The 25,361-nt window shown below is 39.3% G+C and overlaps 1 protein-coding gene across 1 annotated transcript in view; it reads right to left on the minus strand.

Moving 5' to 3' along the window:
• cdkal1 (CDK5 regulatory subunit associated protein 1-like 1) overlaps positions 1 to 25,361 on the minus strand; it is a 274,804-nt gene that overhangs the window by 134,091 nt on the left and 115,352 nt on the right. Inside the window, exon 8 of the mRNA XM_084726284.1 lies at positions 19,731 to 19,834. Within this exon, the coding sequence (XP_084582410.1) occupies positions 19,731 to 19,834 (104 nt within the window). The remainder of the gene's footprint in view (positions 1 to 19,730; positions 19,835 to 25,361) is intronic.

Below are 25,361 nucleotides of genomic sequence, written 5' to 3' on the forward strand. Positions count from 1 at the left end.
TTTCAAAGATGTTCTTGACGCTGGCTGATCTATGTCAGCTGCCAACACACACGCACACACACACAAACTGCAGCAGAAATGTGTGTCACTCTCAGACACCTACACATGAACACACCATCATCCTCTCACACACATCCTTCATGGCCACTTCAGGGCAGAGTGGGGACAGAAATGTGTGCTGATTAACAAACTGCTTTAGTGAGAGTGGGACAAGAATATCCTCTCCCTCTGTCTCTCGTGAAGAGGGATGAAGAAGGTTTTTGAGCTGCGTGAGTGCAGGTAGACAGAAACGTGTGTTCCAGATGGATCTCTTGTGACAGTTCGGGGCTTCTACTGCAGAAACTAAAGGCTGAGGAGCAAAGTAATGCAGACACACACGTCTGAACACACACAATTCTAGCTACTGGGCAAGGGGCTTTACAGCAAAGCGGAGTTCTGCCCCTACCACACACACACATGCACACACGCGCAATGGGGGTCGAAGGGAATCAGGCATAGGGTTTTCTACAAAGTGACAGATGTGGCGACAGGCCGTCCAGTCAGGCAGAAACACTCAACGGCTTCTTCAGCTGAAGACCTGGAGTGACATTCACTGCGGCTAGAGAGCAAAGTGTCAGCAAAGACACACACACACACACACACACACACACACACACACACACACACACGCAAAGAGCAAAATATATAAACATGCTGCAAAATTACAAGAAAACACACAAAATGCCTCTCTGGTGAACAAATGTTCAATTACTGTCCTAGTATTCAATGAAATCAAAAATATTACAGTGCAGGACTCACTGAAGCTACAAGCCATACTACAGCAAGAGGCAGACAGAGAGAGGCAGGCAGAGAGCCGCATGTTAGACATGTCCTGACATGTACCAAACATGTACCGACATGCACCAAACTGTGGAGCCAGGTTTGTGTGTGCATGTACATGTCATGCTGCACCACGAGATCCTCTGTTCTTCCTTGTGGATGGATTGTTATTTTCTTTTTAACAAGTCTGTCTCTATCAAACGTGACCAAAACTTTAAGACCACTGTACACAATACACATTAGAAATTGTTTGTCTGTGTCTTTCTTTTCCCTCCTACACTGATCATTTCCCCTCTCACTAAACTTCAGTTGACTCTTTTCTCTTCTTCCTGTTATAATTCCCTTAATTATCTTAGATTGTTTTCTTACTTTGTCTTTTTGTAATCTACTACAGGCATTTATTTTCTCTTTTCAGGCTCTGTATTTTCTCTGCTGTGCTCCAACTGTCAAGCTGCCTGTCAAACACGTCCATCATGTGGTATCATACAAGAAACTGCATTTCCACACTCCATAGTACAAATAATGACAACATAACAACATGATCATTCTCCCTCTGCTTCATCATCTTCTTCCTATTTGTATTTCTCTTCATATTCTTATTTGGCTGACCCTAATAATTAACTAAATTGATAGTCAATAAGAAGAGTCTTAGTCGACCGTGTTTTCATACGCACTATGCACAGAAAAACAAAAACACTGAAACTCCATGGAGGAGCTGTGCCTTGTCAGGTTCATGGGATTGTTGCAACAATGACCTCTTCTGTTATAACACTGAAGTCGCCAGCACACTGCTGTTAACTGTACTGTAGCTGCCATTAGCTAGTTAGCTCAGTTAGCGGTCCTATTCAACTGGGATGAAGGCTCAGAGACAGATCGAAGTCAGTTTGAGGACTTGGAACTCAGTAACATTACCGAGGTGATGTGCAGGTTCAGGTGGGGACAGGAGGCATGAAGCAGGTAACAAACAAGTTTGTAGCAAATTGATTTCTAAGTACACATATCACATATCACGCATCATATCATAAACTTTTGAGGATGAATACTATTGGCTTTACCAAATGACTACTAATGAACTAGTATTCACTGACTAGACTAGTACTGACTAAAGATGTCTGAGGCAATAAAATGGGACAGCACAAGCATCAAAAGTAAGTAAGTAAATAAGCTGTGGATAAGACAATGCTGTCTAATAGAGAGTATACAACATTTTTTCACATATAAACAATTCAATATAACTACTAAGTGACCTCTTGTTGAACTTTTACAGGACTCACATCACAGTGGCATCATATGAATCCTACAGATTGCTCAGCCATGGACTCATGCTGTGAACTTCTCATTTCACATTATATCAAAGGTGAGAGCAATTAATTCTGTTCCCTGGTCTTCTCTCATGCATATTTTATAAGCAACATAGCTGTGTTTTTGCATGTTTTATCCCATTTGTTTTGGAGAAAAAAAAATGTTGCAGCCTGTTCAGAGCCGCACCGTCTGCTCAGCTTTAACTTGTGGTGCGTTAATATAATGTGGAAATCAACGACTTCTTAGACTTGATTCTCCCCACTCAGACCAGTTCTGTTCACCTGTACCAGGGCTCAGCATCAAGAGGTGAAGCCAGATCTGAGTATGACATACTGACAACTGACGGAGAAGAATATTTTTAAAGGAGCTGATCAGTATGAATCCAGTTTCACAAAGATGTTACATTTCTCAGCATCAGGATGTTCCATTTCTTGATGCAATTTTTCCACTTTGTATAACCATTGCATACTACTGACCTAAGTTTAATATAAACAATGTACTGAGAATGTTGACTGAAATAGAAAGTGAATGAAAAATTAAGAGAAAACATGAAAGTTACTTATGTGCCATGGTCAGCAAACAATGCAAACAGAGAATAATAAAGTTTGCTCTGAAAATGTTTAATTTTCATGTTACTGTTGAATATTCAAATTCTAGAGTTTCATTTTTTAGCTGAAAATAAAAAGCTCTTCATCCTCAGCTTAGACCTGGTAAAATATTTTTCATCTTCCCCATCAAATGAAAAGTACATCCAGGCTGTAGAGTAGCACATGTAGTAACCCTACACCTGCTTGGTTTGGTTGACAATGCCAGCTCCCCGCCCACTTACTCAATTTGCATATTGTTCACGAACATGCCATCTGATAACACCACAGACAAAATATACACAATGAGTAGGCACAGGCTCCATTATTTGAATAGCATATTGGACGCAGATCAGATTATAATGTAACATTTAAATATCACAGGTCTTAAGAAACAAACTCTTAAACCAAAACTTTAAAACTACAGTAGTTGGAACATGAGTATATGCTTTAAAACTGCATGAATGACTGCAATTAACATAAAGCTTGCAGCTGCATTCATTTCCAAACTGCTGTAGAACGTAAGATTCACAAAACAGAATACAACTAATGGAACTGACTTTTGTCTTGTGCTCATTCTACCATCTTGTAGTGCAAAAAATAAATACACTGATGATTAATGACCATTTTGTGGATTTTCGAAGTTTTACCCAGCAGCACACAATATATGATAAAAAGTAAACTGAAGCAATATTCTTGGCAATGGTGATCTTGGTTTGCCATTATACTGTAATACTGCAAAATTAATATGATTAAGACTTGATAAACAAAGCGCATTCAATTCATAAATTGTTTTGGGAGATACAAGGCTTTGGCTATAGAAAAATTCTGATGAATTGTCAGTCTGTTCCAATCCTCCCAATAATGCTGCGTCCACAAGTAAAGTGTTTAGATTTTTAGTGTAGTCACATACCCTTTCAAAACAGATCATTTCCAAACTAAAGCTCATATCCCACTGTCGTTTTCAATTATACACACCTACACACACGCACACAAAGGAGACTAAGTGTGAATTTCAAAGTACATGTTTAGTTGTAAATGTGATGGAGATTTTTTTTCAGATGGCAGTGGAACAAAACAAAGCTTGTTTGTCAAGGGGCAATGCCAAGTACAACCTGCAGCACAGAGATAGTTTGTGTTAGAGGGAATATTTACTAGAGGACAAATTCAGTAGTTTCGAGCATTTGCAAAACATTTCTCTGAGCAAGTGTCTGTGTGTTTGTGTGTATGCATGCATCAGCTGTCCCCCCTGTAGCCCTTTCATGTCACCCAACACCAGGGGCTCGTGGCTGTGGCCACGGGTGGTCCACTATGTGAGAACTGGTTCCTGCAGGGGGTGTGAAGAGACCCCCTGATGGTATCAAAATATATACCACAGGGGGACAAACACAGAAACACACACAGGAAGATACGCACAAACACACACACAAACACCATCCAGTGCTGTAAATTATACTCAGAGGACATGGCTGATATTTTTGCTAAATGATGGTCATTTCTGTCATAACTTCTGTCATTCCTGTCTTTTCCCAAGACAAGAAAGAATAAGATGGACTGAAGAGAAAAAATATGTAATTAAAAGATATTTGCAGGGGTGAGAATCTTTGACAATCTTGCAATTAAATTCTGCTTCTTGGTGTCACAATTAATTATTTATTCAATTGGTTCAATGATGAATTAACGCTTTATTCAAGAAATAAAAAATCAGACCCATTTCACTGTATACAAAACTGTCCACTCATATCTTTAGTCCATTGAACTGCAATACAGAACAGAGCTTGTACTACGCTAACTAGTCTAGATGAAGGTCACAGTCTAACAAATAGAAGTTGACTAGTGTGTGGGAGTACACAGCTTTTTTATTTGAAAAAAGCAACAGCAATAACTTGAGAGCATGTTACAGTCTCCTGTCTCTAATAAAAGTCATTTACTGACCACCACCACTGCTGCTGGAATGTCTTTTGTGTTGGTCTTCTTGTTTTTGTTGTTGTTACTGTAAGTGACATTCTGTAGCACAATTACCAGAGAAACCGGTCATTATCCACAACACTGAATGACTGATCAGAGTTGTCTGGAAGTTTAGTAAAGTATTCTCAGCTTTGCAAACATTAGTCTCTGGGTTGATGGCAAGTATTATAAAAGGTAAAGTATCACAAAGGTGAAGAATAAAATACTTAAGCTTTGCAACGAAAACCAAATCATCAACCTAATGAATTAAAGTAAAGATGACCTCTAGAAAACTAGTCCAGGTGCTACACTGTGCCCATGCAATGTAGTTTCACCTTTTTCGTTCCATCAATATATCTGCATCAACATATTAATCTGTCTTGGTTTGCAATACGTATTATTATTATTTTTTTTTTTAGAAGGAATATCTAAAGAGCCACAGCAGCATTTCAAAGCATTTCAGTGAGATGACTCAACTCCAAAGTACTTCTGAAATGTGCTTGATTCAAGCTTATAAGTCCACTGGTTATTTGAGGTTTCTCTGAACTGCTAGACATGTTGGAGGTATGTTGTGTCCTGGTGGCGATTTGCCAGCAAAAGCATGAAAAAACAGGCATCGACCCAGCAGAGTAAGGTCAAGAAGGGCAGTACAAGTAAACGTGTACAGTAAGAGATGTTGTTCCAAAGGCTGAAGAAACAGAAGGTTAGGAGGCAAAAGTGATGCTGACTCAAGTTAGACAGTGGTACCAAATTAGTCAAGGTTTCACAGCTGTGGTTTAAAGTAATAACTGTACAAGTCTGCGAGTTGTCTGAATTTTAGGACACATCATCAGTTGTGGAGCCTAGGGTCATTGGGCATTAGGCCATAATCACTAGACACCTTCACTTGAGCAAAGCCCTGCCGGAGTGTATCCCATCGCCAATTGGATTTTTTAGTTTTAACTGCTGTTAGTTTTTGTTCAATTTGAATGGGTTTTCTTTTTTGAGGAGAGAGTATTTTGAAGAGAGGCAAGCCTTTCAAGTGCTTGGAAGTGTCTAAGTCTTGGTGTGTTTACAGTCTAGTTCCTGGAGCCAGGCCTGGGTGAGATAATTGGAGGTCTCTGACCCTTTGCATTCATCATTAGACATCTACACTGGAGTTGGAAGGGTTGGTCCATTAATATCACGTTATTCTAAAGCTCAACAACCCAACCAAACCAGCCTTCTACTCCCCAAAACCACAAACTCAGCACCATGAGACAATGTGTCCCTGGCCAAAGCCACAACAGCTCCAAATACATGACAACTGAAGTCTACCCCACTTTACTTTTAACACTATTCCCTTGAAATTGTTTGACTAGTCTCACAGGCCAGTAAAGTAATTAGGTAGAAGTAATGAATGAATATATAAATATTTGTTTGTGAATTTTAGTGCCTAAAGCCTTCAATAATGAGTCTGGTATACACATCAGTGTAACAGCAATAAAACAGCTAAAATTACGGTTAATGAATTATTTCTACATATCATGAAATAACTGCAGGGCTAACATATTGCTGCAGGTTTCCCTACTCATTCAGCTGAATGTGAGATAAATGGGCTGCTGATAGTATGTGCCTTGAGGAGTGAACTGAGGTTTGGCCTTTTCATAAGCAATGTTTTTATTTATCCATCTGAACATAGGAAAACCAATAATGGTTCAACATCAGACAGAACATGCAGTGAAAAAAAAAAAAGAAAGTACAGTAGTTGTTAAAGGACAGACAATAAGACTGCAAAAGAGGGGGAGAGATCATGTGAAAAAAAATGTTATCAGGAGACTGATAAGACAAAAAAGGTTAATAAGTTAGAGAGACGTATAAAGAAAAAGATGGGCCAAAGAAAACTGATTTGAGTGAAAATAGAAAGATGAGAATGTGAGGGAATCAAAATTGATTGAAAATGAGAGACAATCAAAGAAGTGGAAGATGTAATGACAGAAGGAGAGAGGGAGGAAAGAAAAAGCAAAAAAACATAACCATCATGGGGGGTGAAGTGATGGAATGGGTTCAGACAGGAAAGCAGACAAACACCAGAGCAAAAGTGGGGCAGTTGCATAATGTTTTAGATTGAGGACCAAATAAGCTGTTTGCTGTTTGACTCATGTCTCTCTGTCTGTCTTCAACTCTTCTCAAGGGGCCATCCTCATGAAAAACAAAGGGAAAAGATTGCTCAAGAGCGTTACTACAATTTTAAACATGGTAAAAAAAAAAAAAAGTGATGGCCACATATTAGTACTTAATCAATGTATATTTATTAACAATGTACAACCGCTGTTTCCTTTTCATTCCCTTACCTGCACTTTTCAGTCTCACTCCTCAGGCTTTCATTAGTCTCCCACTTTTGATTCCTCTCTCTTTTACAGGTAATGAGTTGTGTTGATCACAACATTGATGTGAGGTCTGAGTTAATTACAGGTAGAATAACCAATTAATTGTGATGTGTGTGTTAAGTGGGTGTACATGTAATGTGTGTGTGGTAGAAGACAGGAGGCCAGTATCTTAGACAACTCCAACTCCAAATTTTCAGTCTGTAATAGGTAATACATGTGAAAGAATTGTCTCTCAACCAAATGCACGTGTGATTATAAATGTATTAAATATGTTGTCCATTCACAGTTCAGTGATTCAAAAGACAGGATGAAAAACATTTAGTAATACTTAAGCAGTTGAATGGAAAAGTAAATAAAAGCGTTTTTCCATAGAGACAGTGAGCTAAGAGTCAATCTATAAATTAAGTCAAGACAGAATCTAACTGGGTCAATCTCTAAACTAATCAACAACATTTTTACAACCAGTAGCCAATTGTGGAAATCATGGATCAAACAACTATTTGTAACTTGAAGGGGGTAACTCCTAGTTGAAAATTCCAAGCTTTTGAGCATCTTTCAACTTACTGTTTTGGTTTTGTTTTTTGGCTTGTGACTTTACTGATTGGATTCACTCTCACTGCTCTAATCAGCATAATTTTCTAAATCAGCAGGCAGCTGTTTTCAACTAAACGTTGAAAGTGGACAGACCAAATTATTGACCTGCCAATGAATACAGTGAAGCATTTAGCAGCTCAACACCCAGATATTTCCTCTTGGGATTGGTGGAGACCAAAACTAGAGCTAACAGGAGAGTCAATATTGGACTTGAATCATCAGGTGGCCAGAAACACATGCTGTCTTGTGTCTGCTGGATGTGTAAATATGCAACTATTTGCTAACATACAGTATAATAATATTGTGTTTACAGCTTGTCCTGCTGCCCACAAGAAGCCAATAATAATACTTTAATAATGATTTAAGTTAACTGTAATTCAACTGTTACATATTCCCAATAATGGTTAGCTCTTCTATAAAGGCTGGCTTCTGTCCACTTGAAAAATGTGCTCATAAAACATAAGGATGGATGGAAAGAGGTCTATACAGAGGTGATACAAGAGCATGGAAGTGTAGATGTGTTTATCGTCATGACAAACACACAAAGTGCTGCTGCAAGCCACTGAATACCCCACTTTTATCATCTACCTTTTACTGATCTAAAGCAGTCTTTGCGGAAATCCACATGACACAATTATGCCACATGGCAGAAACTTTAATCCCTGCAGGTATCTAAAGGGCTTTTGTTTTGTGACACTGCCAAAAAGCTGAAAGGGTTCAAACAAGGGACTGTGTAGATTAAACGGCCCAATTAATCTCTCCTTCTCCAGCCTCCCGAGCCCCATGTCTAGACTTCAAAGCACACACAAACTTAAGGACTTGAGCCACTTGTAGCTTTTTTCCCTTCACACTGGTGTGTGTGTATCATGACTCATTTGGGGCTTTTGGAAACAACCTTGTAGTCATGTTGTTATCTTCAATAGAATAAAGACTGGTTATGAATCAGACAGGGTAAAGAGCAAAGGCTTACCTGTGTTCCTGGGGGATATAAAAACTATACATGTAGAAAACAAAGAAATTAAAACTCAACTGAAAAAATGCAAGCTTTCTTCTTTTTTTTTATCTCTGTAAAGAAACTGAGGAAAGAGGGGCCTGGTGCTAAGACTCTCTATCATGTCAGTATCCTTTATTTGAGTGAAAGATATAGATTACCAAACTTTGAATTGTTAAAAGCAATCCAACAAGCAGTGCAGAAAGAAAGAATGGGATAGGAAAAGAGTAAGAAGAAATGGATAAAAGTAAGTTGTAATGGTTAGGACAGGAAAAATTGGCATATAGGGTTAACAATTGTTGCTTTACACCCATTTATAGCTTCATCAGCAGATTAATGTACACACTGTAACTCAAACCTAAGTCATACATCATCTGACCCTCACTCTTTAATGAATGTGATATGACAATATCTGGAAAGAGCACATGTATTTTGGGTTTTTTTTCCCCCTCTAATAGCATTTTATAATTGGGTTAGCACACAAAAAAGTTGCAGGGGAATCAAAAGGGAGACCCCCAAAATAATTGTTTCTTTGAGTGGGCAATCATTACAAATATTTACAAGGCTACAATAAAAAACAAAGCGGGTGTCATTTATTTTTTATCTTTTGTGACTCGCACGGACTAACAAGGAGGAAGTTGGTATGTAAACAAGAGAGCAGTAGTGTGCTTAACAGCTTGGTAAAGGGAACACACACACACACACACACACACACACACACAAACACAAACACAGTGGCGTTTTGGGAGGAAGAACTAAAAGCCAAATGTGAGTCAGAGGACTTACAGCAGTTAAACATTTTAACAGGCACAAGCCGACTGTTGGTGTGTGTATGAGAGACCGTGTGTGTGTGTGTCAAGCCATACAGACAATAACAAGGCCAGTGAGCCGAGCACATGGTCCAAGTGTGAATGTAAGTGTCCTACTGCCACCTATTGACTGAACGTGGAAGTCCTCTCCCCTCCCCCACACAGAGCTGTACAGCAGGAAAATACACTAGTATACACAGCTTTTTTTTGCGTGAGAGAAAAGGGGAAAAAACAGAAGGAGAAGAGTGAAAAAGAAAAAGAAGTATGTCATGAAAGGAAACAAAAGTGAGAAAAGGAAAGAAAGCTGTTTAACAGAGAGAGAAACTGAAATGAAGACTTAACTGTCTTTCTTTCTGTGCCAAAAACAGCTTCAAAATCTGAAAAATCTAATGTCTTTATCTCTTGCTCAGAGGACCATTTTAGCTGGACTTCAGTTGTCGTAATTCCTTTAATCATATGCCTTCATGCTAAAAAAATTTCCATGATGCATTAATTGCCTTTGCTCAACTCTTCAGTGTACTCCAGTGTGCTTAAAGTACTTGAAAAACCATCTATCCTACAGTGAGAAAAACCCATACAACAACATCTAAGCACCAGTAGATATTTTATAAACAAATATGGTGTAATAGTTATAGAGCAATAGCTGACATAGCTCTCTTACACCATAGTAAAGACTGTGTAGAGAGTTACAGATTTAGTATAGGACTAATAATATACAGTATATAGTAATACAGGCACAGCAGCAGCACATTGATTATGAGTACAGATGTTAGCTCTTACAGTTATAAGATTATAAACAGCAGCAAAACTATGTATATAGACACGGGTATATTATACATTTAGTAGTATGACAGAATACAGAACATTTAGTAGCACTGAGCTATACAGAACAGTCAGAGGACATACAGAAGTAGTATAAAATATGGTGCTTATTACAATATTTTCCGTGGAGAAGGGAGAGGGGAGAAGGTGTGGACACAAGTTCACAGAGGACAGAGCAGATGGTGTCTGCTGGACTTACACAATCTCTCTCTCTCTCTCTCACACACACACACACACACACACACACACACACACACACACACACACACACACACACACACACACTGGTGACATAATAGCAGCATGCCAGGTGTGCAGTTGGTGGCCTGCAGTCTGGCATTGACTGTGAGTTGTGTGCGTGTCTGTGTGTGTGTGTGTGTGTGTGTGTGTGTTTGCGTGTATCCCGTGCTCTCTTTGTGTGAAAGGGGCCCCCTATTCACTGGTCTCTGCTGCCAGCTTGGCACTAAATCACAGGACAAGACGGCGCACACACACACCCGCGCACACACACGCACACACGCGTGCACACACACCACCCTCTGTTGTCTTTTTGTCCGGCCTGCAGAGGGAATGAAAAGAGGTCAAACAAGAAGATAGAAGCAGAGAAGCAAATGAAGGACGATGGCAGTTTAGTTGAACTTTAAGAGCAAAAGACAAAGAAAAGATATTTAATATGGTACAAGGTTGGTGACAAGAAAAACAGGAAACAACTGTTGTCTCTCTTCTTTAATGTCTCTTGCTCCAAGAGTAAGCTGGCTCAAACTGAGAATACACACACACACAAACAATCAGCATCGTGGCCATGCATAATGAGTAGTGGTAGAGGTGAGACTGCAGCTGGGTTGTCCAAACCATGCCTGAAGAGACTGCCTGAGGAAGCACTGGGTGCGCGTGTGTGTGCATGTGTGTGTGTGTGCATGTGCATATACACTTCATATTCCTGTGTAGAGCGTGACTGAGTGTGTTTTTAATGCCAGATGAGTAGCAGTTACCAAACAGCCAAGAGTCTGCTCAGTATCAAACTAGTGACAATAATGATACAGTCAATGAAATATTTACACAAAGAGGGGGAGAGAGACAGATATCAGACACAAGCACTAACCAAAAGTCAACTGAGAAGTGGAGAACAGCCCAAACTGAGGGTTTTGCTACACTATTTTTTATTGTGGCTACTTTGAATGAGAAATGTAAGCACTATACAGCCAGTTTTCAATCACTCCCTTGTAACTTGTCATGGCAGCAGGACTACTAACCTGCTGTAGTAAGGTACTTCACCCGTACAAATAGGCGACCTGTTGATGAATATTACATGTTTGCCATGAGTCAATTAAACAGGGAGCTTTATTGGCTCTTTTATGTCTATGCTGAGCCTAAAATAAACTAAATGATAATACACCTTTTTCGAGGCAGTGATTTTCATATCTTCCTCAACATTTCGTAGCAAAAAAGGTAGATTGAATAATATTAACTCTACTACAAGGAACTTTCATATTTTGCTGATTTTGGAGGCCCCCATGGATAAAAACAACAGTGTTTACACCTTAACCAGGCTCATTTCATCTGATTTCACAAACAATCCAACCTGGTGACAGGCACTGAGAGCAATTATACAGAAATAGCTGATCTTCTTGAACATGGTCTGTTTCATAACCAGTTAATAACTCCTTGTACTGTAGTTTTAACGATGGTTTAGTTCCATTTTGGTGTGTCAGTAAGCTATGGCACTGAGCTAGCGTGCATGAAATAGGGCCCTGTACCTGAATGCAGTTGTGACTAGTGTTATTACTTACACCTGTTTGACTGGTCAAAGTGTCTTCTAGGGATGCCATATTTAGGAACTTGTCCACTGGTTAATAAACTCATGACAACACCAATGTTACGATTACATTGGACCTTTTACAAGATATCAGCGATTACACTCACCTTTAACCTTAGATTTTTACATCTTTCCCTGACTTTAAACAAAACAAATGCTTAAACAGACGGTGAATTCTTAAATTTCATCTCCCACATTGACCCAAACTGTAGCTGCTGTCCACAGGCGAGTTATAAAGTAACACTGGTTGTAATAGTAGCTCAAAGACTACTATTAAGCAACTTCATGTCAGGCTACAGATTACTCTACAGTGTTACATTTGAAATCTGACACCTGCTCTGTGCTGCAACTCTGCTGCTGCTGCTGTATGGACACTTTCAGTTTATAATTGTAGCATGTGCTTAGATAATGGGGAGAAGGGCAAGTAATGTAATCTGTGTATGGTCACACTCGCAAGACCTGCTACCGTGGCAAGCCTGAATGGAAAAGCTCTACTGGGATGATTTAATTTATTTATAAACAATAATTTGTGTCAACAAAGTAATTTGACAAATGCCATAAACATAAAAAAACTTAAATTAGGTTCACAAAGTTTGCACAACAAAAGATTCCACAAAAGATAGTCATTTCAAAATCTAATTAATACTCATTTAGAAGGTAAAATAGTAAGTATAAAACATCAATAAAAGATAAACCCACATCAAACTGCTGAACTAGGGATTTTTCCCATAGTCACAGATTTATGTCTCATTCTGATTGTGTTGGATACTTTTTTTTCACATGATCGTGTTGCCAGCACAAGCCTGTTTTCTGTTCAGACCATTAATTTGGGTGTTTAACATAATATATGACCTGCATTGGAGGCTTTCTGGAAACTCGTTTGAAGTTTAGACTGTACAAGTGGAAAGAAAATTTCTGACCATGTTAATGTTGTTTTTCCACCCACGGAGCTGTACTGAGAATTGAACCCCTCCCTTTAATCTTCGGCACTGTTAGCGCCATACCAAACACATAAAACTACACAGCAATACTTAAACAAATTAAGTCGAGAAACATAAGACTTATAATCACTTCTTGATGTTTTGGTAGTGTTGACATATGTTTGAACTCTGGTGCGTATGTGTGACTGAAGTCTGTTTTCAGTTTATTGGCTACACGACAACCAGATTATGAAAAACTGTTGCTGCCTGAACTATTTCTCAGTGCAGAAGAGCACACATGGAGAAACTTCTGTCTGTGTGAAAAATATCAGCAACTTATCGGCCTGGAAGAGATTCAGAAAATCCATTTTTAGCTTCTCCATGAGAGCTTTCCCAAAGGATAATAAATTTGACTGCTTCCACACACACACACAGGAAATTTGTGTTAGTGCTTGCATGCTCAGCAGTTTTCCACATGGTCTTTCCAATAGACAGCACTTTGATGGTGGTGACTCAACTATGATCAATGCGCTCCTATCAATATTTCAGTCTTTCTGCTCACTGGCCTTTGTGTCTCTGTTTCCACTCTTCCTTATCTTTCGATCAATAAGAGACAAATTAGAGGTGAGTTTTCTTTTAATCTTTTTACCTCCATCTCTTAACTTGAATGAATGCTAAATGTACAATTTACCTCAGCACTTGCTGTATGTTACCTATATCTGCAGAAAAAAAAACCCCGATAATGTTAAGAGCCACTGAATATGCACATTCACATCTGGTCTGACCCTGTAAATCTGTGAAATGGCACTTTTCCTGCTATTTCTTACCCTTAGTAATTTACAACCTTTTTGCTGCTGCTGTGATGACCATCGACATTCATTTACCTTCCATGTAATCTACTCTAAGGTGTAATTCAAATGTACCCACAAAACTTTACTTTAACGCCCAACCTGGAGGAATCACTGACTCCTAGAGGCTAATTCCTGTCAAACCTTGGCAAGCTCGCCGTGTCCGAGGTAAACAGGAGCTGACACCTGTCACAGATGTTAGAGCTAGCCAACAAGCTAGCCCACATATCTGTCTGCCTATCTGTGGCTATCTGTCATTTGTCATCCAGTCGGAGCCTGGAAACTAAGCAGTGTCATTTCTGCTAATATCCGTGTTTGACACTGATGCCATCAGTCATGGAGAAATAAGAGAAAAAGCAGATGATATGGATGTGTGGGTACATTTGCATTTAATGTATGTCAACACAAAAAGGGTTTCTGATTTAAAAGTAAACAAAATAAGTCTAAAATCTGATTATATTGTCAGATTCCTGTGCAAAAAAGTAGCTCATGTTCCATGTTGGCACTGCATTTTTGGTGGTTTTGCTTTGAATCAAACATAAAGGGGTGAAAACACCAGCTGTCAGGTCTGGAGAAAAAGCAATATACTGGTGATATGAGGTTTCAGTGGTGTCTTGTCATTATTCCAACACTCACTAGAGCCCAAAATTCAAGCTGTGTCGTGATGGCTGAGATGCATGTCGCACACTAATGTAGTGTGTCATGTGGGAGTGATAGCAGTGTGTCTGTATCTATGAAGCGTCACGTCCTGTTTTAGACAGGGCCATTTCAAAAACACATTACTGACAGTTTAAAATGACAAGGCGACAGCCGCAGTGGGTGTTTGCAGACCACAACAAAAATAGAGTTCTCTCTTGTACGCAGCCCTGGCACCTCAATCTGTCTGACTGGCCCCACGTCTCCTGTCACATTTCTAAGGGGGCAGCTACCATGTTTACAGGACAGGATATCTACAGGTTTCAGAGGCTCAAGCCCTTTTAAAAGGTGACTGCAAGGATGAAACCAGCCAAGCTCGAAATAAAAAACATAATAAAATTAATTATTTTGACAAATATTGCAATTGCAATATGACTAATGATTAGTGGAAATGACAATTCTTGTACCACAGTTTTCATTTTCCGTTAAGAAAAACGATTAAAATCACGATGATGTAACATTTGTTGGGATCTGTGCCAAACAAACACATTGTCTTACACCTGGAGAAACAAGTTCACACTTCATTATTTAAAAAAAAATAAAATAAAAATAAAAATAAATAAATAAATAAATAATAAAAACAGCTACTGGCATTTGGATATTGTACTGTCATATTACAATTTCAATAATATTTTGAATAATTGGGCAGCCCTAATAAACAGTATATGTTGTATATCGTTTTAGTAAAGCCTGGTGCTGCAAAGTTATGGCTGCTCTGTGACAGACAGCAGAAACATCTCATTGGTTGGATTCATATTTATTTTGGAATTGAATATTTATCATAGCAAGTCCCCAGATACACCCAGGCACAGACACCCACGCTTAATTATAGGCCTGGTCACACATCACCATCTGTCATCACATGACCACTGAGAGCAGCATTTGGTAGAATTTATTTTAGTTAGGCTACTGTCATGCTCACAATTTAAAATGACCCCTCTCCTGTGATGTGCATTTTTTTTTGTGTGTGTGTGTGAGGCCTTGTGTTGCTCTACAGGTTTGTGTATCCTATCCATTGCTGTGGAGGGACTGCCTTGATGGAAGACAGCACTCATATCACAGAGTCAACCCTGTCAGTTCAGCTAATGCACTGACAAGGGGGGTGATTTGGGGTTTTCAAAACATAATGTCAAATAAAGACCTTTGCTGAAACAGTAAAAAACAAATTGCAATCAAACACAAAGCCCACACTGGCCAGAACAGCACAGTTGTATATAATTTTCATATAAGGGAAAATCCAACGAGAGAGACAGACAAAAGAGGACAGAGGGCCAACGGGAAGGAGTGAGAGATGACAGGAAGGGTAAAAGACAGAAAAAGATTGAAAGTGTTCACCTTTACCTCATGGAGGCATATTGCTATCTCCAAAATTGCTCACCCAGAGGAACATGGTTAAATGCTTCTTTACTTCTGTCTGTTTCACACACACACACTCAAATATACACACTTCTGTGCCAACACACACACAAGCCCATACTCAATCACTGTCTCTGTCACACACAGAACTACACATATGAACTCCCACAAAGTCCCCACCCATATACTCACACCCACAACCTTGTCATTTCCTATGACATCCCCAGCCTCCATTACCTGCATACATTAACAAACCTCTCTGATGTTAAAAATTATACATTCATACATTTGAATAATTCAGATTATTTTAAAAGCTGTGCACTCACTCACTCTCTCTTTTTTCCAGATGGAAAGAGAGCTATTTACCTCAAATCGCATTTGAATAAATCTCATAAATCCTTTCAAAGTTCCCTGGGATAAACCAATCAAATACCCCCAATGCCGGCTGACTAGCCCAATCAAAATTAGCATTCATACTTGCAGCCCTTTTTTATTCAAAAGACATCAAATAGCAAATCGAATTGCAGCCTATTTGTGAGGCTTAATTTGTTTGAGATAAGAAAAAGGTGGCTAATAGAGTGAGAGTGAGAAAGAAAACGGGGCACTGCTACAGTGCCATAATGTAATTCCAAACCTAACAAAAATATTTGATGGAGTAAACAGTAGGCCTTTGGTTCATAAATGTAGTAGATGATTCTATTTGTTCAACAAAAGAGAAATATATTATATGTGACAGACAAAATATACATTAGATGGCCAAAGGGTGTGGACGCCCAATTATTGCTGAGATGAAACCTCCTTATCACACTCACCACTGGGTGTGTGTGTGTGTTCGTGCATGCATGTGTGCATGTGTGTGAGAAAGACATAGAGAAACAATTACAACATGGTCAACAAGACTCAGGAAAGTGGTTTGGAAAACTGTGTCTTTCTGTGTCTCCACCAAACAAAGACATGTTGTGTGTGTCTGTGTATCTTTGTGTGACGGTAGAGTTGAAATGAGCAAGAAACCATAAAATAAGGATGGAAAACAGTGTTTGTCTACATAAAGGGAACTACAAATTGCTAAACTTGACCAGCAAGAACCGCATATTTGAAAGGTTTAATAACTTAAACGTTTGATTTTGACTGTGTCCACCACAGAGAACAGTGGATAGACAGTGAAACCTCGTTTCTGTCCTCGCTCATTACCCATCTCTGTTGTATTCCAGCTGTCTGTAAATCATGACAGGCGGTAACCTCCAGCTTCCTCTTTCTCTGTTTTGAAAACAACAACTAACTGTCTCTGACACTCGTGTTTCCTGCATTCTAACGGATCACACACACACCACACACCACACAAACACACACACCCGTATCTGACCTCCAAACTGAAGTTCCTGCTTCATGTCCTACAACTATGGTTAATCAAATTTCAAGTCTATCTGAACATGCAATTTGTTTGAGTGCATGTTGGTTTTCCAACTGGTGGTTTAATTGATTGATTATTTATTTATTAATTTATTAATAAGTTCATTTAATGGATACTGTCTGTGGTGTTCATTAAGGCTGTAATTGAATTTTTACTACAACGAGTATTTGTGGCAATTATGAAGAAAAGGCAGCACCGAGGGCAAATGTGCACATTACAGGACTATGAGCCACACAACACATTTTTCTCGTAATATCAATTCAACCGGCATACTTTTAACTTTCCTCAAATAAGTGAAAAGGGCAGGTGTATCTTCACCCTGCACTGTCACCCACATCGCACATGTGGACAAACACACACACACAAGGTTCAAGCAGCTGGTGAGTTTGCCCTTGACTGCCCACCCCAAGGCACTGCAGTGGCATGGATGCAGCTGTTTTAAAGAGTTCTGGATGGGATTTTAAAAAGCTATGTCCTTGTCAAGGGTATATTCATGTTTCTCACTATCCATATATAAACTGAGTCTGGGTTCAGACCAACCATGACACGGCTTCTGAAATACAAGGCTCCTGCGTTGGCAGCACAGGTGCTGCTAGCAGACAACTCCAGCTAAAAAAGTTGATCTTTGCTATTGCTAGAGCACAGTTAAACATCTTCTAAGATGTTAACTGATCATATATGTGCCAGCAACCACACTTATAGAATACCTGGTACCAAGTAACTTAGTGCTATTTCTTCACATGGCAGCTGAGACCCCGTCACAAAGGAGGTCAAACTACTGTGCAACCTCAACACCAACACTGGACTTCAGGGATGGGCCAATTTCAAATAGTCATGAAATTCTAAACACAAAACAAAAAAAAAACTAGCATCCAGAGGTAACATCTGTGTTACATCTGTAATGAATAGCAATCGAATAGTTCCCAGCAAATACTGAATAGCATTTTTAGCTTGAAATGCCCATCCCTACTAGACTTAACAGAATAATATTTTGCTTTTTTATTAACACCTGCATTAACAAAAATGCCTCAAAAGAAACAGAATTTGTAACCCTGTAAGTGGTGCGTTCTTGAGGCATGAATCTCTGGACTTCTGAATCCTGAGTGCCCTGAGCACCTCAAAACATAGCCTTCAAGAAGTTCAGAAAATCAATCCTAAAAAATAGGCTCTTGTCAGACAACAATGTGAATTTGCTACTGTGGCATCTGCCACCAAAAAGGCTATTTTTCATCAACTGACTGCACTGGGTAAGCCCAACAAGTGCTGAGAGGTGCAGCCAGGCTTTTAACCAAATGGGATTCATGTAAAAATGAAGGTAAGTTGCAAGAACACTGTTGTAAAAGATGTATATCTAAAGAAGAAGACTATTCTGTAACCGAGAGTTTAGTAGCACCACGAAGAACAAGATCTTCAAAGAAGAAGAAAGCAATGTGCTAAATACTCTGTGTGGGTAACATAATTGTTTCTCTACAGGCTTTTCCACTTGCCTTAACAGTATGAGAACTGGTTACATTTTAGTAATTCTATGAATAAACGCACTGGAGTTATAGCATGAAGAACGCACCCACTTCATCTGTCAAGATAAGTCAAGCTGAAATAAAGCGTTTCTTTTTTTTAAATGTTCGTGTCTTTGACAGCTCTCAGGAATGAGCTCTTTGTTTGTATACTGACGCTGAATAAACAAGCTGCATTTGATCAGGATTTAAAACACAGCACTTCTAAAACATTCATGGTCAAATTTTCAGGTTGAACTATTTTTAAATTATGTGTGTAAGTAATGATATGCTAATAGGATGAGACAATTGACCTTAGCTTGTTGTGCACTGCAGTACTCCGGGCAAGAAGACCCCAAACGCAGCATTTGACATGAATTAGGCTAGGAGGTTTGTAATCCAGTGGAGAGAAGAGGAGGGGAGATCATGTGAGTGAGTTGCAAAGAAATGAATATGGATTTGAATTCGATTACATGTTTATTTGTGTATTAGTTTCAGTGCCTGGTTATACAGATGTAGTACACAGATTTTAGATTCAACACCAGACAAATAACTTTCAAAGATTCAACAGAGAACATATTGTATATATGCCCCGAAAGTAAAATTTGTGCTATCAATGTGCAGGACTTGCCCTTGACTGACCTGCTTGGGGCTCTAATAGAGACATGGCCTGCTGTGCAGTTGGGGATTCTGAGAGTCTGCTCTTAAGGAACAGATGTCAGGGCACAACAGCTGTTCATCTGGCATCAAACTGTAGAAGAACCTAGTTATCCAATATCAGTATCTTTAATTATCCAACAGCAGCACCTCCAGTTCCCCAGCATAGAAATCACATATGTCAGTCAGACTCTTATTATCATTTAGTACCTTTTTTTTTAAAGAAATGTTTTAAAGAATGCAGCATATAAACGTCATACTTTAACGTCATGTTGTGATTTTTTTGTGTGTGTTTGTGTGTGTGCATTTCCACTCACCCTGGAAAGACTGCCTGGCTCTCTCCACTAGTTCCTCAATGGGATAGCTGGCCAGGTCTCCTCTGGCATGCTTTGTCTTACAGTAAGTACACGCATTCAGACACCTGCGCAACAGAAACAGACAAACAGAGAGGTGGTGTGAGAAAGAGAAAGCAGTGGATGCTTAAGGAAAAGAGCAGTATTCTTCAAACATCGTCAGTGCACTTCAGACGAGATACCCCAGATGAAAGTTAAAACTGTATAAAACTGAGCACAGAAATATAAAAACTTTTTGTATGGTATTATTTGTTGCATGCTGAGGCACTCACAAAAATATGAAAATGTGATATGAAAATCCGCAATCCGGGCGCAATGTTCTGCAATAACCAGAAATTGGAAAATGCCATGAAAAAGCTGTAATTTAACTTTTTGTTTGTGTACTACACTTGGCTGGCATTAAACTGTGCAACGCAATAATTTATTTGTTTTGATGATTCACCTTTGTATTTATTAAGGGCGGGAGAAAAAAATTCTTTTAAGTATAGTCATTCCTATTTTTCTGATTATTGAATGGATTTTGGGGTTGCTGGGTCAATTTTTTATACATATAAATAACCAGCAATTAGTGTGTTAGCCCAGTTCTGACCCACTGAAGCAAACTAGCATCACATTAACTTCACATACTTCACATAAAATGACATGTGCTCATACTTTCAGGCATATATTTCCTCTGATCTGCGGAAGCTGCTAACTTCCCATCACTAACTTAATCTGTTACTCTTCAACAATCCACACTGAAGAGCTACAGCAATCTCACAATAGACTGTAATATCAAATTGCAATACTCGTAAACAATACATATCAAATTGGCACCAAAGTATCATGAAAGTATCGAATTGGGAGATAAGTGTATCATCCCAGTCTTAATATTTATAAAATTATTACAACACAACATCTCAAAATCAACCAGTCCAACAATTAACAGCATTTTACATAAATCAACTGATCTGCACTGTGGAAATCTGAGGAGAACATTGTGAGTGTTCAGACAAATAGACGAGGCTTTTTAATGCTTTAATGAAATCTATTCATGCACAATTTGCCAATAGAGAGGAGTGAGAAGAAGAAAGCCGGGAGTCAAAACTGTCCTTTCTCTCCTAAACTGTTTATAAGGACTCCAGCTAGCTCCAAAATAACCGTGGACAGCTGCCTCTCAGACCGAGGCAAGCAGTGGAAAGATTAGACTCAATGCAGTGTTTTGTTTTACAAAACGTAGAGAAGTTTAATTCAAATTGACCGTGGAAGAGAGGGAGTAAGACTATGAAGCAGAAAAATTAAAATAAGAAACCAAATACACAAAGAAAAGAAGGAGAAATACCGCTTCACTCCAGATCCAAAAGCATGGCATGGTATCAACTCTAGAGGAGTCTTTGTTTTGGATGAAGGAGACTTTTATTTGATTTGTCTGTAAATTACTACTGAAAAGAAGAAGGGAGGCTACTGTTAGAAGTACTTTTTGTGTTTACTCCATTAGGATTTCATTTCTGACCTCCAATATGTCAAACTGGGTTAAAAATACATACCGTCACTGTTAGCACGGCAGTTTCTTTTAACTCGCAATTTCTCTGTTGGCTTAAATTTCTGGCAACAGTTCTAGTTAGGTGCAGGAACATGCTGTTGTGTGAACCCAAGTTAAACACTGTAATTAGTTAAGAGAGAGAGAGAGAGAGAGAGAGAGAGAGAGAGAGAGAGAGAGAGAGAGAGTGTGCGTGTGTGTGTTCTTAAGAAAAAATAAGATACTTTCTCTCTCAAAAGAAGTCAGCTGAATCTTACACTGCCAGATTTAGAGTTTTGTTCTTGCCAAGTGTATACTAACATGAAAAGCAAAAAAAAAAAAATCCCACAAGTAGAATAAAGCATGTCACATGGTGTTTTCATTCAAACCCACAAAATAACCAAACTGTGACTAATATGGGACCACAGTCCAGCTGTTCATAAAGAAAACAACAAGGCCATCTATTAAAACAGCACTACTAATGCAAGCTTTTCACACACAATAAAGATCAAAAGCTCCAATTCCTCTTTAATGAAAGTATCATGGCAACATCCAGTATCATGGCAACAGACATCTTACTAATAATTAATAACCATCAAATGCTGTGATGTACAGCAGCTACAGACTAGACTATAAAATCAGACTGTTACAGATAACAAGCGTAAACCCTGTATCTGTCTGTGACAGACTCACGGAGAAACAAGAGGGATTCCCCAGAAGCTCAACACAAACAGGCCAAAAACACACAACTCTTGCTGGAATGAAAATACAATGGTTAATTCCTGGTAAGTTGGGTCATGTAGATTCCATATCAGTCTAAGGGAACAGTCATAGTACACTGTCTTTAACACTGAAAGATCTTGCCAAGTTAACAAAGTAGTAGAGCAACAGTGTGTTGGCGCATCCTCAGAAGAATATGGGTGACACACTACTGTCTGAGCAGTTCAGGCATTTCAAAGAAAATTGCTTCTCAGAATGTGCAAAGACATTAAAGTTCACAGACAGTGTTACTAAGTCCACATATGAAAATGGTATTGAAGTTTAATTTAAAATGTATTTCTCAGAGACTTGAGACTGCATGCTCATTCTAGCCTTGGATCGCATTCAGACACTTCTACACATTCAAAGAGGGGAAGTTTTACCACCATCCACAACTACTGGCTACTGAACAGATCAATGAGACCTAGCAAAGCAGCAATTGCAAGTGGTTATCATTAAAATTTAAAATAAGGAAGAAGTCATCTGTTGGTGATTAGGGTCTAAATAGTCTCGCAAAAAAAACAGGCAATTGGAAATCCAAATCCAAGACAGTTAAAGAGATGCTGCAAACAAATCTGTGCCTCTCAGATTTTTTTCAAGCACACACGTTTACCAGATACTATGCTCTCCCCTGATTCTCCTCAGGAGTTAGCCCACGATGCTCCCCACCCTCCAGTATGAAGGCTGCCCTAAAGTCTTTGGATCTGTTTGGCAATGGAGGGCTTTTGCAAACTCTCTAATTGTTACCACCCCGTTTTAGCAATGAAAGCAGGGAGATTGTCCTCAGTGAAGTGTTTAGAGACTGACTTGTGAGTCTAGGGCCTAAAGAATATCTATTTTTTATTTTATTTTTTTTACTGCATTTACCAGCTCACTGAAACACCTACAATATCTGTATAATCATTTTGAAATACAACCATAACGCCAGGAGCATTTTTTTAATGTCACCACTGAAAAAAAAACAAAATAGAATATAGCTATCTATCCATCTATCCATCCATCTCTCCCTCTCAGGGTATTGCTTATCCTAGTTGAGGGCACTAAAGATGGCAGCTAGGTCACAGGACCTAGCTGTGGAGAAAACACAGACAGATGGGGCCCTGCATGCACACGCACGCACACACACATGCACACACCACCAGGGGGTCCATCCATCTTAATGTGATCAGGCCCAGCTGAGTGGATCACACCAACATTAATCTCAAGAGACAGCCAGTGGCCTGCTTGAGTGTGTGTGTGTGTGTGTGTGTGTGTGTGTGTGTGTGTGTGTGTGTGTGTGTGTGTGTGTGTGTGTGTGTGTGTGTGTGTGTTTGCACCGATTATGTGCATGTGTGTTCATGTGCCTGTGTGAGTGTGCGGCTGCTGAACATTTGTCCAGTATCACAACAACGCATTAGCAGTTTCGACCTCTCCGTCAGCCCAAACAGACTACGACAACTAGTCAGCACCCTTAGACCGACAGTGACTGAGGGAGAGGAACAGCATCACTCTCTCTGACACACACACACACACACACACACACACACACATTTACTGTGTATTCAAGGGTCTTCCCAAAGAGGTTTTAATTAGTGCCCAATTTTCTTTAATTCCACTCAGGAACAAGGAGAACTTCTGAAGAATTTCCACAAATATTTTATTATTCCCGTAAACTAACTTAAGGGCAACATCAACAACACTCCAGTGGTGCGAGGGAGAAATACGTCTAGAATTAAAACAAAATATTTCTCCTCCTTATCAAGCCGCCATCCTTTCCCTCCTTTGTTTCTGTCCTCTCCCCCCTCTGTTTCGTCCCAGTTAATTAAACCACAGAGGTAGCTGTTGTACCTGACAACAGTGTAGTTCATCAATGTGTTACAATGAGAGAGGCTACCTCCCCAGTGTGTGTGTGTGTGTGTGTATGTGTGTGTGTGTGTGTGTGTGTGTGTGTGAGAGAATGTAAGTGAGAGAGAGAGAGAGAGAGAGAGAGAGAGAGAGAGAGAGAGAGAGAGAGAGAGAAGACTATTGTGTGGTTGCAGCCTTGAAAAGGTAACAAAGAAAGGAAAGCCCTGAGGTTCCTCTATACATTTGTAAACCTCCCTTGACACACAGACACACACACACACACAAACACACTGTATAGTCTCTTCGGTTAGGCTCCCATGTGCAGCATGTTGAAGATACAGACAGGGAGAGAGTTGAGCAGGAAAAGCTTTTCTCAATGATAAGCATTTAGGGTCTACACATTAATTAGAAAACTGCTCTATGCATAAACAAATTGGACCATGTGTGTATTTACATGAGAGTGTGTGTGTGTGTGTGTTCATGGGGGTTCATATTGTGAGAGCCTGAAGATGCAATTATGAAAACAAAGCTTAAACTGTGAGGGGAAGTCTGAGCACTTTGCAAATTATGAGGCGAGATTATTCACTGCAGTTATTGTTGAGACTGGGAGAGGGGTGGAGTGGGTATATGAGCAAACAAAATCTTAAAACTGCTATTATATGAGCGAACAAAGCCTCGAGCCTGTAAGTTTACTGTTAGTGTCATCTCAAAGTCAAAGTGGAGGTTGCAAAATAATGTGGAGTCAAGGAACAAAGAATGCTGACACAATGGAGTAAAGACCTATTACGAGCAATGAATAGAGGATGATTAGTTATTCAGAGAAAGCTTGGCAGCTAAACCTTATTTACCCTTGATACACTTCCACACTGTAAGAGATGGCTGTATTCAAGTTATATAGGAACTCTGCATGCCTCTGATAAAGATACAATTTCTTATTCCCTTTATCTTAAAAAGGCTCTAATATTAAGCCATGACATGGGATGAAACATATATTTAAGTGTAAATAGCTAGTTGTAGAATTTAACCTTCTTGGCTCACTTTTAAGCAAAATAATGTTTTAAAGGGATTTGATGGTTGGTATTTGAAGTGGGGTAGAATGAGTATTCATCAATAATCGGTGTATTAACTACCGTAGATCCAGTCGGCATAGATAAGCAAGATAAAATTACCGCTGTTCATTCATAGAATCTGGTTGGTTTGGAGAGACAATACATGGCTGACGATGGCAAGGTAAATCTATTAATCTGTTATATAATGAATTTAGTGTACACATAAACCGATATTGATTTTTTCAGGTGGGCCTTTTTTTTAGGTGGCTAAAATATGTTTTGCTGCTGACCCTGCCCACAGCAGTACATTGCTGAGCTTCCTATATCGTGGCTCCTGCTGCTTCCCCAAACTAGAGGCATGCCAACCATCTACTGTAGCTAACACACTGACTATCGACAAGTACACCCCCATTTTAAATAATCTGCACTATCCCTTTAAGTAAAGACATTGCTGCAATAGTTGAA

This window comes from Lutjanus erythropterus, chromosome 9 (assembly GCF_056507025.1).
Source record: "Lutjanus erythropterus isolate fLutEry1 chromosome 9, fLutEry1.hap2, whole genome shotgun sequence".
NCBI lineage: Eukaryota > Metazoa > Chordata > Actinopteri > Lutjaniformes > Lutjanidae > Lutjanus > Lutjanus erythropterus.